Source organism: Odocoileus virginianus, chromosome 27, assembly GCF_023699985.2.
Source record: "Odocoileus virginianus isolate 20LAN1187 ecotype Illinois chromosome 27, Ovbor_1.2, whole genome shotgun sequence".
In the NCBI taxonomy this organism is placed as follows: Eukaryota; Metazoa; Chordata; class Mammalia; order Artiodactyla; family Cervidae; genus Odocoileus; species Odocoileus virginianus.
Window position 1 is genome coordinate 37,038,155 of NC_069700.1, and position 17,059 is coordinate 37,055,213.

A 17,059-nucleotide genomic window follows, 5' to 3' on the forward strand; every position below is an offset into this window, starting at 1 on the left:
TCAGGAGTGGATTGCAGGATCATATGGTAGCTCTACTGTTAGTTTTTTAAGGAATCTCTGTAATGTTCTCCATAGAGGATGCACCAATTTACACTCCCACCTACAGTGCAAGAGGGTTCCATTTTCTCCACTCTGAGGGTTGTACTTTGGATATAGCAGTCTGCAAGTAGGATTCAAACTGAGACCAAGATGGAGAGAAGCCAGGCATATAAAGATCAGGGATGATAAATTTCAGGAAGAGGAGTAAGTATTTGCAGATGTTCTGGCAGGAAAGAGCTCAGTGTGTGTGTGACGAAGGCCCATGTGGCTGCAGTGTGGTAAGCCTGGGGTGAACAGTGGGAAGTGAGGTGAGAAGACTGGGGCAGGGCTGGTGAGGATGCTCACATGCCGTGGCATGAAGTTTGAGTTCCAAGGGAAAATGTGAAGATATAAAACCATGGGGGGAATAGTAGGAAGCCACTGAGGGAGATCCTGATGGCTGCTGTAAGGAAGCTGCCGAGGCTAGGAGGGGCAGTGATGGTGGTCTGGATGGAGTGGGCTCAGGGAAGCTGCAGAGAAGAACTGGGTGTGAAAGAGATCTTGCAGGCTTGCTTGGGTTTGGGTGTGTGTGGAGAAGCCGAGGAGAATCTCTGAAGAGCTCCTGATCTCTGCATTGAGTGTAGACAAGGAGATATAATGTGGAAGATGAAGAGGCTATGTTTGTCTGCACAGGATAAATTCGAGGTATGTGTCAAGCAGGCCTTAAGCCAGTGTATCTGGCAATGGTAGGAGGGCTGGGGAGGGGGCGACTAATATTTGGATGTTGTGGGCACCCTATATGAAGAACCCAGGAAGGAATGAGGGCAGGTCCAGTCAAGGAGGACGGAAGTCCACCCTGAGAGCAAAGTCAGGGCAGTGTGGCTGCATGAAAGCTCCAAGAGCAGTGTGCAAGAGAGTGTGAACGTGGTGACAGCTGCCAAAAGGAAAGAATAAATAAGGCTTCAGCAGGCCTCATTAGGTTTGACTCTGATTTTGAAACTATACTGTTGGTTATGTGTTGTTCTTTCTTACCTTTGCTATTTTTTCTAGCCTTTACTAGCATATACAGACCTTTTGCACTTAAGGCTATTCTTTTGTTTTTTTAATTTATTTTGAATTTTTTTTCAGTCAGTTCAGTTGCTCAGTCATGTCTGACTCTTTGAGACCCCACGGTCTGCAGCATGCCAGGCCTCTCTGTCCATCATCAACTCGTGGAACTTACTCAAACTCATATCCATTGAGTTGGTGATGTCATGCAAATATCTCATCCTCTGTCATTCCCTTCTCTCATGCCTTTAATCTTTCCCAGCATCAGGGTTTTTTCAAATGAGCCAGCTCTTCGCATCAGGTGGCCAAAGTATTGGAGTTTCAGCTTCAGAATCGGTCCTTCCAATGAACACCCAGGACTGATCTCCTTTCGGATGGACTGGTTGGATCTCCTTGCAGTCCAAGGGACTCTCAAGAGTCTTCTCCAACACCACAGTTCAAAAGCATCAATTCTTCAGCGCTCAGCTTTCTTTATAGTCCAACTCTCACATCCACACATGACTACTGGAAAAATCATAGCTTTGACTAGACGGACCTTTGTTGGCTTTTTAATATGCTGTCTAGGTTGGTCGTAACTTTTCTTCAAAGGAATAAGTGTCTTTTAATTTCATGGCTGCAGTCACCATCTTCAGTGATTTTGGAGCTCCAAAAATAAAGTCTGCCACTGTTTCCACTGTTGCTCCATCTATTTGCCATGAAGTGATGGGACCGGATGCCATGATCTTAGTTTTTTGAATGTTAAGCTTTAAGCCGACTTTTCACTCTCCTCTTTAACTTTCATCAAGAGGCTCTTTACTTCCTCTTCACTTTCTGCCATAAGGGTGGTGTCATCTGCATATCTGAGGTTATTGATATTTCTCCTGGCAATCTTGATCGCAACTTGGGCTTCATCCAGCCCAGTGTTTCTCATGATGTGCTCTGCATATAAGTTAAATAAGCAGGGTGACAATATATAGCCTTGACATGCTCTTTTTCCTATTTGGAACCAGTCTGTTGTTCCATATCCAGTTCTGTTACTTCCTGACCTGCCTCTTGAAACCTGTAGGTATCTCTTTCAGAATTTTTCCATCTGATATTCCCATCTCTTTCAGAAGTTTTCCACAGTTTATTGTGATTCACACAGTCAAAGGCTTTGGCATAGTCAAAAACATCTATGATTTTCTGGAACTCTTGCTTTTTCGGTGATCTGGCAGATGTTGGCAATTTGATCTCTGGTTCCTCTGCCTTCTCTAAAACCATCTTGAACATCTGGAAGTTTATGGTTCATGTATTGCTGAAACATGACTTGGAGAATTTTGAGCTTTACTTTACTAGCGTGTGAGATGAGTGCAGTTGTGTTGTAGTTTGAGCATTCTTTGGCATTGCCTTTCTTAGGGATTGGAATGAAAACGGACCTTTTCCATCTCCATGTCCACTGCTGAGTTTTCCAAATTTGCTGGCATATTGAGTGCAGCACTTTCACAGCATCATCTTTCAGAATTTGAAATAGCTCAGCTGAAATTCCATCACCTCCACTAGTTTTGTTTGTAGTGATGCTTCCTAAGGCTCACTTGACTTCACATTCCAGGATGTCTGGCTCTAGGTGAGTGATCACACCATCGTGATTATCTGGGTCATGAAGATTTTTTTTTTTTTTAATAGTTCTTCTATGTATTCTAGCCACCTTTTCTTTTTTTTTTTTTTTCCATTTATTTTTATTAGTTGGAGGCTAATTACTTTACAGCATTGCAGTGGTTTTTGTCATACATTGAATTAGCCATGGATTTACATGTATTCCCCATCCCGGTCCCCCCTCCCACCTCCCTCTCCAACCCATCCCTCTGGGTCTTCCCAGTGCACCACCTTTTCTTAATAACTTCTGCTTTTGTTAGGTCCACACCATTTCTGTCCTTTATTGAGCCCATCTTTGCATGAAATGTTCCCTTGGTATCTCTAATTTTCTTGAAGAGATCTCTAGTCTTTCCCATTTTATTGTTTTTCTCTATTTCTTTGCACTGATCACTAAGGAAAGCTTTCTTGTCTCTCCTTGCTGTTCTTTGGAACTCTGTATTCAGATGGGTGTATCTTTCCTTTTCTCCTCTGCTTTTGGCTTCTCTTCTTTTCTCAGCTGTTTGTAAGTCCTCCTCAGACAGCTGTTTTGATTTTTTTGCATTTCTTTTTCTTAGGGATGGTCTTGCTGCCTGCCTCCTGCACAATGTCACAAACCTCTGTCCATAGTTCATCAGGCACTCTATCAGATCTAGTCCCTTAAATCTTTTTCTCACTTCCACTGTATAATCGTTAGGGATTTGATTTAGGTCATACCTGAGTAGCCTAGTGGTTTTACTTTTGACACTCATAAAAATCATATTTTTTTTTTTTTCTGGAACCATCCAGGAAAAAAGAAAACAACCAGACAAGAAAATTTTAAACCAAGCCTACTTCTTCTTTTTTAAATTTAATTTTGTGTACACCTTCTTTTATTTTTGAAAGTCCCTTCTTTTTTATTTTCTAAATTAAACTTAATTAATTTTTTAGAGTATAGTTGCTTTATAATGATGTGTTAGTTCCTGCTATGTGACAAGGTGAATGTGCAACGTGTGTAAATATATCCCTTCTTTGAATTTTTTAGGACAACACATAGACATAGACAACAACATAGGCTGTTCTTTTTAGTCTTGTATGAAAACAGTGACCTGATAAGCATAATGTATATGTAGTTTTTCCTCCATGTTTTCCTAGATATATACTTTGTTATTTTTTTATTTTACTATTTTCTATTACTTTTTATCTTTTGTAGGCTCTTATTTTCTTCAAGACAACATTTTTCTGGATATCACTTTTATATTTGATCTGGTATTCTGTTGATCTGGGACCTTAAGCCATTAGCTATTATTGTAATTCTTATATTAGGATGAGTTCCTGCTATTTTATTTTATATTTTCTACTTAAAATGTTTTCTTTTGGATATTTTGACATTTATTGGTTTGAAAATGAAGAAAACTTTCTGTTTGCATTTTTGTTACTGTTCATAATTACATGTAAATTATTAAAAACAATAATTGTGCTTATTTTCCTATCAATTTTCAGACTTACAAGTGTATTTTTCCAAAGTTAAATACCACAGCATTTTCCACTTTCCAGTTATAACCAAGAGCTCTATATATGTACAAATGTACACACACACAGAGTTTGTTAGTATCTTTTGGACCTCTATATTTGAATTTTAATGGTGATATTTTTCTTGATTTATTCTTTATCTAGATACTTAATCTTTATTTAGATCCTGATTTCTGAAAGATTCATAGATTTTTCCTGGATTTATTTTTCTTTTTTTTAACTCCTGCTGAAAAGTGTGTTCGGTAAGTGTTTTTGTATTGATTCTATTGCCTGTGTTCCAGAGATTAGCATTATTTTACCCTTTCTTTTAAATTATAGCTTTGCCAGATATAAAATTATAGGTCCCATTTTCTCAACAGATTTTTGGCCTAGATTCTTTCTTGTCAACAACATAACTTGTGAAATATTTTGTCAGCATGATATTTACTACGCTGCCACAGAGTGATCATTTATAGAGCAGCACTGTAATCTTTTAGAGTTTTGTCTTTATGATTTTACTGATTTTTCCTATTATGTGTCTAAGTGTGTGTGTGTGTTTTCTTTTATATATCTGAGTTGATCCTCTCTTCGCCCTTTCATCTGAAGTTTTCAGTCTTTTCCTGCCCTTACATTTAGGATATTTTTAGTCATTATTTTTTCAAATGTCTCTTTCTTCCTAGGGCTCTCACTATATAATTTTGTCACTTTTGTTTCTATATTCCATGTCTTAATCTTTACATATTTTTTTCTATTTATTGTTTCCTAATTCTTCCAAGAAGATGCCTTGATCTGATATTCTAGTTCAAGAATTTGTTCAGTATCTATTCTATTCTTCAGTCTTTATGTTCAGTTCTTTATTGTAGCTTATATAATTCTGTTTTAAAAGTCAGGTTCATTGAGGTATAATTACCCATTGTAAAATTTACCCATTTAGTGTACAATTCTATGAGTTTTGACAAAGCATATAGTTCTATAGCCACCACCACATCCAAGATGCAAAACCCCCATCAAATAAAACACTTTCCATGTGCTGCTTTGTAGTCTATTTCTCCCTGCAACCCAGGTTCACTTGATGTGAAAAAGTGAAAGTGAAAGTCGCTCAGTAGTGTCTGACTCCTTACAACCCCATGGACTGTATATTCTCCAGGACAGATTACTGGAGTGGGTAGCCTTCCCCTTCTCCAGGGGATATTCCCAACTCGGAGATGGAACCCAGGTCTCCTTCATTGCAGGTGGATTCTTTACCAGCTGAGCCACAAGGGAAGCCCATGTATCCATAGCTAATTCTTCATTTTTATTGAAATATAGTTGATGTACAAATGTATTTCATAATTTATAATGAAATCAGTTAGCTTGATTGAGAAAGTTCCTCTAACCATGTTTTGCATCTCAAGTGCAAATTTAGAGGAAATATATATATAATATGATCCACCTATGTTTTTATTGTTACTTTTTGTGAGTTTTTCACAAAGAGAGAAAGAAGCAAGATAAATTAAGATATTAAAATAACAGAATATGCAGCATATGTAATGGAGCTGGGAAGCCTCATTAATTTTGAAGTCTCCGTGAGGCTGAAGACATGTGTTGGGATATTTGAAAAATGAAGATGGTAGATGGGAAGTAGAGCTCTAAAAGACAGATGTGAGAAATGAAAGTTCAGAAGTTTTCCATTTTATTTGTGAAGGTGACATCTAGGAACAGTCCTGGGAGCTGATGATTGAAATGGAGCAGATGAGGATATTTTTGGAGTTGAACAGCTCAAAGAATTGAGGGATAGAGACTTCTGTGTGAATTCTGAACTTGCGTGAGGAACTATTATGATCCATGAATGAACGTCATTGATAAACAAGATATAATTTCTTCAAAACTGATTGATAACAGCAATGAAGAGAATAATAAAGTGAAAGTAAAGCTTAGTGAAATAAATTTCAAAGGAACAGGAGGCTTTGTATAGAAAAGATGGAGTACTGGTTAGAAAGTCTTAATAGGAAAAGAAAGGTGAACATGTATCCCAGAGGTTGAATCTTTTAATATTTTCTTGATTACTTTAGTAGCATAATTGTTTTTATTTTCATACAGATGCCAACAACTCTTCCAAGAGCAGCTGGTCGAGAAACCAAATATGTAAGTCCCTTTATAATTATACATACTGCTGTTGTAATGGGTGCCTGGGCTTGCTTTGGAGCGAACTCAATTATACAATCATTTGAACTGAATTAGTTGAATTTTTCACAAATGGAAGAGATAGGATGGTATGATTGGCCCAGAGGTGGAAAATGAGTTATTTCAGGTAAGTATATTGACTGAATTCCTTTTAAATGAGATCTTACTTAGCTGATTAGTTTGGCTGAATCAAACAGAACTCCAATACCTGCTTTCTGTCTTTCTAATTATCAATGCTTAGATAACATTTTCATTTTAGTAATGATTTATCATGTTTATTATGATAGAGTCCACTCATATACTTGAAATATTAAGATTTGTCTATTTCCGATGGGATTGCCAGTTTAGGTGATTTTGACTAGTTTGCTGCTTTCTTGTATTTAAATATTTAGCAAAGAAATCAGTCCCACTTTTGAACAAAAATGTATTAATAATGAGCATGTAATATAAACTCACACACATGATTCAATAAATTGTGGCGAGCTGGCTCTGAATATGCTAGATGCACACACGTAGCTTCATCCCATTCCTACTCTCTATTCACCAAATAAGCCATCATGCAGTCAAATTCTGCATCTGACCAAACATATTCTGGTGTAAATAAGACTGTTTCCTAAGGAAGTGTTTAATATTTAGTTTAAAACAAACCAGCAAACTATTCCTTTTAGTTTATATTTTCGAGTATCATCATCATCATTCAGAGTCAATTAGTAAATATAAATTTTATGACCAATCTTCTTTCAATGTATATATTTCTGCCTTCATTTGCACCTTTCCAAGGCAGATAATGAATTGAGTGAAGCTATTGAGCTTCATCACATTCAGGAAGTGATGTTTAGGGGGTATGGATAGGAACACTGCTTAGAACATTATTTAGAAGTTTCACTGTTATTTTCTGTTATTCCTGGAAGTTATTTGAAGCAAATACTTTAAAAAGTGGAGGCATTTGGTGGCTATTTGTTGTCATTCAGTTGCCCAGTTGTGTCTGGCTCTTTGCAGACCCCATGGACTGCGGCACACCAGGCCTCCCTGCCCCTCATCATCTCCTGAAGTTTGCCCAAGTTCATGTCCATTGTTGCTGCTTGCTCCAGAATCCTGGAAAGTCATTTAAACCTATCTATGCCTTAGATTTTTTAATCTATAAAATTGACTTCTCCAATGGTTCAGCAGGTAAAGAATCTGCCTGCAATGCAGGAGACACAGGAGACTTGGGTTCAGTCCCTGGGTTGGGAAGATCCCCTGGAGAAGAAAATGGCAACCCACTCCAGTATTATTGCCTGGAAAATCCCATGGAAGAGGAGCCTGGTGGGCTACAGTCCATGGGGTCACAAAGAGGCAGACACGACTGAGCGACTAACACTTTCAAAATTGGGATGGTTACTAATGGCTGATGTAAGATTTACAATGGTTAATGTATGAAAAGTCCTTGGTATAGTCCTGACATAGCTGTGACTCAATAAATGATTGTTCTTCCCTTTCTTCTTTTTTTCCCCTTCGTGTATGTCTCTCCACTTCTCTTCCTCCTCCTTATTTTGGGGAGACTGGATGCACCATGATTTAGCTAGTCCTTTGATTCTTTGGTTGAATATAAGAAAAGAAAGTCCTTAGAGATGTTTCTATACCTTTTGTGACTAAGATATTCTACAAAAGCTAGATCCAAGAAAAAATAGAATATTCTTTACTCTCTCCTTTCTTTCTCATCTACTCTTAATTTGCACCCAAGTCTGATTTAGGCTCATTTGAAATAAGGATGCCTTCTTCCATCCCTCCAGGGGATGGGTAATTTGATAGCATTGGCAATAATCCTACTGGGGGTGCTTCAGTCTCCATAGTTAGAGGCTATTTCAAATTATTCTTCTGTCAGTTATCTGACTTAATTAAAGGAGGTTAACATTTGCCCCAAACTTTATGACAGCACTTGAATCATTCGAAGTTAACTGAAGTTAAGTGAATCATCAAGTAGATTTAATATAGACTCAAACAAATATCAATTCTTATTCAGATAAGATTCTTGACTTTGATTAAATTTGGTTTCTTGGAGATTTGTTTTTTACTTTCTCCTACAAAATGACATTTGAATTGTTTGTGACACCTCAAATATGTCCATGTCTTTTGGAAGCCTAGACGGGTAATTTTACAGTGGGATGGGAAAACTAGTTTTTGGTGCCATCATAGGGAAGTCACACTTGTAAATATTTGGCTTCGGTTATTCCATTTACTAAGTGATGTCTGACATTTCTTTTCAGGAGAAAATTGAAATTTTAGAACAGAAGTCTACTTTAGTTATAAGCCTTAATCTTATGTGAACAATTGACCTTGAATGCCATATACCCTGATTTTTAAAAAAGAATGACACTGGAATATTTTCTTTTTTAAAACTTTTTACATTGAAGAAAATTGAAATTTTATATTGGTGTATAGTTGATTTACAATGTTGTGTTAGTTTTAGGTGTACAGCAGAGTGATTTAGCCAAACATATATCTGTTCTTTTCCAGGTTCTTTTCCCGTATAGGTTAATGCAGAGTATTGAGTAGAGTTTCCTGTGCTTTATTTAAGGTCCTTGTTGATTATCTATTCTATATATTCTATGATATATATGATAATATAATAATTAGGAGGTTAATCTCAACCTCCTAATTTATCTCTCCCCACTGATTCCGTAATATTTTCTTCTAGAAATTCTAATATTTGTATTAACAGAGCTACAAGTGCATCATATTAAGTGTGACTTGAATAGTTTTCACTTAATTAATCTTTATATTTTTCTTCCTTCTTCTCCCATGGAAATTCAAAACCAAATCTGAGAATCCTACAGGTTGTAATATTTCAGTATTCTACCATCTCTCTTCAAAACTTTGAGGAAAGCAGGCATCTTTGCAGCATACATCTGCTAGGACTAGGTGTGTTATTGCCTTTCTTAGATTTTACTCCAAAGCAGGGATTATGCAGTTTACCATCTTCTGCACCTCAGAGGAAAAATGGGAAGACTTGAATTAGAACCAAGAAGAAAAAGTTTTGTTACACTGCGGGGTATCCTCAGTTGGTTAGCACACTCCACTCAACACCCTACTTTGGAGGGGTGGGGGGGTGCTTTAAAAAAGTATCCTATATAATCTATGAATTGTGATGAGTAGAAAGTATAGTCAGTTGCTAGCCCTATTATTCAATTTTTCCCCCTTTCCCCACTGATTTGACAAATATTTGGTGTCTGCCATGCCCCAGCACTTACGTAGAGTCACTGGGGTGTGAGCGATGTATGGAACAGCAGTGTCCCCATTTCTGAAGCACAGGATGGGAAAGACAGTAAACAATCAAAAGAGGAAAGAGCAAGATGCCTGCTCACAGAAATTGGAGGAGAGCGAGACAGAGAACTGGTGTTGAGAATTGATGTTAAAACAAATGTACAAAGATACTAATTCTCAATGCGTCAGTATGTTCATTGGATTTCCAGTTTTCCTGGGAAGATGAGAGTGGTTTAATTAAATAATGAGAAATTACACGACTAATTCCTTTTTAGGGGGCCTTTGATGAAAGGCTTTCCTTCATCAAAAAAAGAAAAAAGATAGAAAATCCTTGTAAAACAATTCATGTCCTTTTCTTAATCTTGATTGCACACATGGTTACATTCCACATAGTCTGCTTTTTAGGATGAGCCAGATGTAGTAAAGTACCATCAATTTAGACTAAAGTCAAGGTTTTTCTTCAATTCATGGTGTACTTGAATTGCAGTTTATTTCAAAGTAATTTAATTCGGGTTCTCTTAAATGTAATAGAATTTAAATGAGGCTGACAAACACATTAAGTGGTCCTAATCATCACAGGTCACTTGTGGGATTAATTATAGTATCACTCATATTTCACTTCATTGTTTTTCAGTTCAGTTCAGTCGCTCAGTTGTGTCTGACTCTTTGCGACCCCATGAACCGCAGCACGCCAGGCCTCCCTGTCTATCACCAACTCCCAGAGTTTACTCAAACCTCATGTCCATCGAGTCGGTGATGCCATCCAGCCATCTCATCCTCTGTCATCCCCTTCTCCTCCTGCCCCCAATCCCTCCCAGCATCAGGATCTTTTCCAATGAGTCAACTCTTCACATCAGGTAGCCAAAGTATTGGAGTTTCAGCTTCAGCATCAGTCCTTCCAATGAACACCCAGGACTGATCTCCTTTAGGATGGACTGGTTGGCTCTCCTTGCAGTCCAAGAGACTCTCAAGAGTCTTCTCCAGCATCATAGTTCAAAAGCATCAGTTTTTCAGCACTCAGCTTTCTTCACAGTCCAACTCTCACATCCATACATGACCACTGGAAAAACCATAGCCTTGACCAGATGGACCTTTGTTGGCAAAGTAATGTCTCTGCCTTTTAATATACTATCTAGGTTGGTCATAACTTTCCAAGGAGTAAGCGTCTCTTAATTTCATGGCTGAAATCACCATCTGCAGTGATTTTGTTTTTAACGGATGCCAAATTCAATAATCATAATAACGAATGTTTTGAGCTCTTACAGATGAGTTTTAACTATCTCATCTAACACTATACCAGTCCTATGATGTGGGTATGATTATTTCAAATTTCTGTTTTATGGAGGAGGAAACAAAGTCACAGAGGAGGCAAAATCCAACGTAGGTCTTCCTCGCAGTAGAGCCCCTGTCATTAATATTTGTTTGCACCAACAGAAGCTGAAAATAATTTGTCTTCCTTAAATATTTTATACATTAATATTCATTTTCTGGGTCTGAATTATTTCTTCATCCCCCCAAACCTTCAGTCTAAACTTGGAATGAATAATTTTGAATCTGGTGACAACATCTGAGATGATAATGTTTAGAATATTTCTAATGTTTTAAATTATTTTCTTATATGTAAATTAACTCATACTTTGTCAGTTAACCTATGAGTGATTGTTTTCCATGGCACTCATTTTTAAAGAGTTTCTTTTCCCCTAAGGAATGAATTTTCTAATTAAGTTTCCTTTTGATTCTGTTTTCATACTAACATCTTTGGAGGGGAATGTCATTTTTTTTCTTTACATTATACTTGTCTTTGTAACTATTTATTATTTTTCATTAACTACTGCCAGTATAATTTCATTTCACTCATGTAATTCAAAACCACAGTATGCTTTCTTAATAAAGAGCAACTTCAGAAAATAGGGCAAGTATTTGGACTTATTACTAATTTATCCAAAAAACTCTCACTCGGAGTCACATTTTATTGATAACAACTCATTTAATAAAGTCACTACATTTCAGAAATTACTTTTAAGTGCCAGAGAAAGAACAAAGACAGGCTTATTGAATATAATATAGCATAGAGGTAAAAATCTTATTTTAATGAGCTGGAGGGACAGAAAAATATCATTACAATGGAAGTATATTGCTTTCAAAATATCATCGTATATTAAAAATGTGTCAAACTTTATTAAGGATATTTCCTTCTCTATATACAGATATTCAAATAAAGGTCATCTTCTCCAATTTAGCTAGCACACACAGTCCCCTTGTTGCTATGGCTGGAAACGTTGCTATGCTGGAGTGCTTCAGGGCCGACATGCCCTTATGCAGCCACAGATCTTAGAGTAAGAGGTGACAAATCCAATCCACTTAAATCCAGACATGGATCCGCATCTGCTTCTGTAGGATGTGACCAGATATTTGATGAGTTATGAACAGTTTCAGCAAGAAATTCCACTCTACTGATCATTCTTCTTTCTTTTCTTTATGATTCAGAAATATTTCCAAGATATGTATGTGTGAGAGAGGATGAGGAAGAAATGGAAAATAATTATGTCAGTTGTGCTAAGTGAGGAGGAAGAGAAGTGACTTAATGAGGCATCCCTTATGCCTTGGTCCTTATCATCATTTTACACGTCATCAAACACAAAGGTGCCATATTTTACCCACATTTCCCTTGGTTTGATCGTTAATGTAAACTGTGACACATGTAGACTGTGACTGTCACTGGTCCCCGTGGTTATTTATTCAGCCTACCAATTATGTTCATAGCAACATGGAATCATCATTCCCTAACTTACCGAGTCAAACTTTTAAAATACTTCTGACTCTACTTTTTATATTTAGAACATTTGGGAACATATTACTAAATGCTCCAGTGACTTTTAGTGAGATATTCATACAGGGTAAGATCTATAGATAGAAAAAACAATAAGAAGGAAGAAAGATATGATGTCTCATGAATATATCTCTATGGTCTTGGTACCTCCTATGCTTACCATTGGATTGATTTTTTTAATTGAAGTATAGTTGATTTACGATGTTGTGTGTTAATTTCTGCTGTAAAGCTTCCCAGGTGGCACAGTGGTAAAGAATCTGCCTGCCAATTCAAGAGATGCGGGTTCAGTCCCTGGGTTGGGAAGATCCCCTCGAGAAGGAAATGGCCACCCACTCCAATATTTTTGCCTGGGAGATTCTGTGGACAGCAGTGCCTAGAAGGCTACAGTCCATGGGCTCAGAAAGAATCAGACACGATTGCGCACACATGCAGACATGTTAATTCTGCTGTACAGAAAAGTGACTCAGTTATACATATATATTATTTTTCATATTATCTTACATGTTGGTTTATCACAGAAAATTAAATATAATTCCCTGCACTATACAGTACCACCTGTGTCTCCCAATCCTCTCCTCCCGACTCTTCTTCCCTCTTAGCAACCACAAGTCTGTTCTCTATGTCTGTAAGTCTATTTCTACTTTGTAGATATGTTCATTTGTACCAAATTTCAGATTCTACTTATAAGTGATATCATATGATGTTTGTTTTTCTCTTCCTAACTTTTTTTTGCTTAGTATGATAATCTCTAGATCCATTATGTTGCTTCAAATGGCATGATTTCATTTCTTAATGGCTGTGTAATATTCCATTGTTTATGTGTATCCCATCTTCTTTTGAATTCAATCTTTTGAGTAGTGCCTTATGTACAAATAACAGGAATGCTCTCTAGCTTAAGGGTGAGATAGTGTCTTATCATTTTATAATATAAATATAATATAAATATAAAATATTTCCTCTGTGCTAAGTTCAGCACTCAGACTATTAGGGGCTCTGTTGTTTTAAGTTTTGTCTTTTTGCCTATCTGTAGATCAGTCTTATCTGGGAGAATTAAAATTCAATTAATACATTATCATTAATAAGAGTTGTTTGAGCCTTGAGAAAACTCAGGACAATTAAAGTCAACAGAGAAAAGGTCAAAGAGAAACACTGTAATGCTGTTGAATTGAGAGGGACATAACTGTTGAAGGAGAAAAGATTGCTAAGAGTGCAAGGGTAGAAGGCAAAAGCAAGTGTTTAACACTTTTTACTTGCTGCAACTTGATTTTATTTCTGTCTCCCAAAAGGGTGTCTGCTGGTGTGATGCCAGATACCCATGAGTCAAGCATAGGGAACAGCTGCAGATTGCACAGAAAGGCAGCTTTAGAAAATGCCTGAGGAGCTTGGTTTTCCTTTATGTGCCTCTAGCATGAGATCTTTAGGGAAGGAAAATGGTTTATCCAAGTGGGATTCTTTATGTTTGGTGGTCCATGTGCCTACATGCTTACTGATCCCACAGGAACCACTCTGCTTTCAGTTCCCAGTTATCATTCACCTCTCAGAGGGTAAGAACAACACTGACGTGCGTGTCATGAAAAAGCAACACTGGGCAATGACTGGGGAGCTTGGTTTTTCTTTATGTTCCTCAGGCATGAGGTCTTTGGCAATTTATTTTTCAGTGGATTTCAAATCCTTGTTTCTTTCTTTAGTCTAACTCTATTAGTCTGCATGTAACTTGCCTTTTTAACAGATTTGCTTTGAAATAAGAAGGTTTGATTTTTACAATTTTTTGACTGCTCTGTTTGTTTTAAAAAGTTTTGTGTTTTTTTGGTTTTTAATGATGATAAATGGGTTAAAATACATCCACTCTCCAACTTTTCTTTCTTTAGTAATTAAAATGATGTCAAAGGCTATAGAATATAGACCATAGGACCTTGTTTCACACAAGAGCCATTCTTACCCTCACTCTAATGTTCTTCATGGACAGATCAAATAACTAATAACCTTGGTGCTGTTCAAGTCCAGCTTCAGGTTTATTTTTATTTTATTTTATTTTTTTACCCCATGTTCCTTCTCTTCCTTAGTTTAGTTTTTTTTTTTTTTTTTAACCAATGGGCAGTTGTTTAAATATAGTAGTCTCCTCTCACGATTCACAGCTCCAATCTCAGCTCACCAAACAGTCTTTCCTTACTCTTGAAAAATCATTGCTAGAATATTGGTAACATAACTATAGCTACAGAATTTAATAAACAATCTTAACCCATATTGGGCAAGGAGAAGGAGGTTTCTCTAAGGGTTTGATACTAGATTAGTTGAGAGAGTCTGGTTTTATTAGTGATAATACACATAAGCCAACATTCTTTTTCTTTGATAAAGGATCTGCAGTGGCTTTATAAATATTTACTCCACCTTAAAGTTCGAATTTAATTCTGTTTTTTTCCCCCCTCTGGAAATAGTTTCTCATAATAGTGATATGAAGTCCATTATATTAGATGAAATAAAAATGTATTGGGGATGTCTAAAACACCTTATTGTTATGTCATCATTCTCAGTGAAGAAATTTGGGGGACTTGTGAAGATTGAATACAAAGATATATAGGTTTTCCCCTAATTTAATTAATATATTTGCCTGAATATTTTATCTTTTTCTCTATGACAGTCTGGTGTTATTTAGCCCAAAGTACTGAAAAATGTTAGTGATGTAGTTAAATTGTGCAAATATTTTTAGTGGGTGACTTCTTTTCTCTTAAAATTACTGAGATAAAAGCTTAACCATGCTTTTTGAAATATTTTATTTGTCTATTGACCATGCTGATTCTTCATTCTGCGAGGGCTCTGTCTAGTTGTGGTGAGCGGGACAGCTCTAGCTGCAGTGTGTGGGCTTCTCACTGTGGCGTCTCTTGTTGCGGAGCACGGGCCCTGGGGCACGTGGCTTCAATACCTGCAGCACTTGGGCTCAGCAGTCGTGGATCTAGGGCTCTAGAGCGCAGGCTCGGCAACTGTGGTGAATGGGGTCCAGCTGCTCCACTGGATGTGGAATCTTCCTGGACCAGGAATCGAACCAGTGTCCCCTGAATTGCCAAGCAGATTCTTAATCACTGGGCCGCCAGAGAAGCCTCTTATCTATGTTTTGTTTCCATCAAGACACATTTAGTTCAGCATATTTCATAGAGGCTGTTTAGCTAAGGAAGTTAGTAGAGAAATTCTCTCATTATTCCAATAGTGAAAAATTAAAGGAAAAAGATCTTAAGACATTAGAAGTAACCATTACTCATATTGCATTACAAGGTTAAAAATGAAGCCTTTGGTGAGCTGGGCAATTACTGGAATGAGCAGTCTGAAGGGCAATTTTCTATAGCACAGAAGAGTCAGAAACCTTAGTGGACACTAACCTGGCCCCCAGCTATTAGCCAGGGCAGCTCGAGGTAGGAAGCCGTTAGCCAGGACAGCCTGCTGCCTTAGAGCAGCCAGGAATGCCAGTGAACAGTGGCCATCCTGGTGAAGAATGGCGTGAGTCAAAAATTAAAACAAACCATGATGGACACAGTACAAGAAGGACCGCAGGTGCCTGGTTGTCACGTTTAGTGATTCACACTCCTGTGTGCTTGGCAATACCATGGGCGTCAGTCGGCCTTCAGTTTTCAGTCATCCTTCACCTCTCAGAGGGTAAAGACAGCATTGACTCGTCTGTCATAAACCCTGCAAATGTTTGCAATTTCAAAAAGAATAGAAATAGTTTAGGAACACAGCATTATTGGGTCTTAGCCAAGTATATTTATAATTGTGCATCTGTATTTGACCACTTCCTGAACTTCCCTGGGCCAGTTGTTAAGACTCTGAACTTCAAATGCAGGGCACAAGCATTTGATCCCTAGTTTAGGAAGATCTTGTATGCCACGTGGTGCAGCCAAAAAAAAAAAAAAAAATTATATATGTTGCCCACTTCCCAGCAATGGTGAAAGCTGAGCTGATGTGGAAGCCCAGCCTCCCATTTAAGGGCAGAATAGCTTGAGAATATGTAACTGTTAAAGTATATATGTATCTCAAACTACAAGAAAGAAAGTGAAACTGTGGGTGCCAGATATGAAGAGAGAGCTCCAGGTGGGAAAATAAAATATAAGATGGGAAAATAAGTATAAGCTCTATAGGACACAGGTACAGCAGAACCTCGGAGTTGGGAACTTAGAGTTTAGCTTTCACTGCATAGTGAATCTGTGAGCTATAAATGAATCCTTTGTGTGCATCCAGGTGTCTGGAAGGCCCCATATCCATGAAGTGTGGGATAGAAATAGACATACATCCTTCCAACATCTTTACCCTGCACTCCTGAGTACCCTGCACTCCTGCACATCCATAAAAAAATGGGTGCTAAACTTATGAAGACCAAGAATTTGGAGCAGGTTCAATGGGACTTCCCAGGTGGTGCAGTTGATAAAGAACCTGCCTGCCAACGAAGGAGATGCAAAAGACGATGGTTTGATCCCTGGGTCGTTATGATCCCCTGGAGGAGAAAATGGCAACCCACGCCAGTATTCTTGCTTGGAAAATTCCATGGACAGAAGAGCCTGGCGGGCTACAGTCCATGGAGTCACAGAGAGTCGGCCACAACTGAGTGCACACACAGCAACAAACCTATGAAACTTGAACATGTGGGGACCTGCGCCCCTGTGAGGCTGATGAAATACAACGGAAACTTGCCCA

General features: G+C 37.7%; 1 protein-coding gene across 22 annotated transcripts in view; it reads left to right on the forward strand.

Moving 5' to 3' along the window:
- The window catches only part of MLIP (muscular LMNA interacting protein), a 299,319-nt gene that overhangs the window by 203,996 nt on the left and 78,264 nt on the right, over window positions 1-17,059 (forward strand). For all 22 annotated transcript variants that reach the window (XM_070456693.1, XM_070456691.1, XM_070456692.1 and 19 more), the window contains one exon: window positions 6,223-6,267. In XM_070456693.1, coding sequence (XP_070312794.1) covers window positions 6,223-6,267 — 45 coding nt within the window. The remainder of the gene's footprint in view (window positions 1-6,222; window positions 6,268-17,059) is intronic.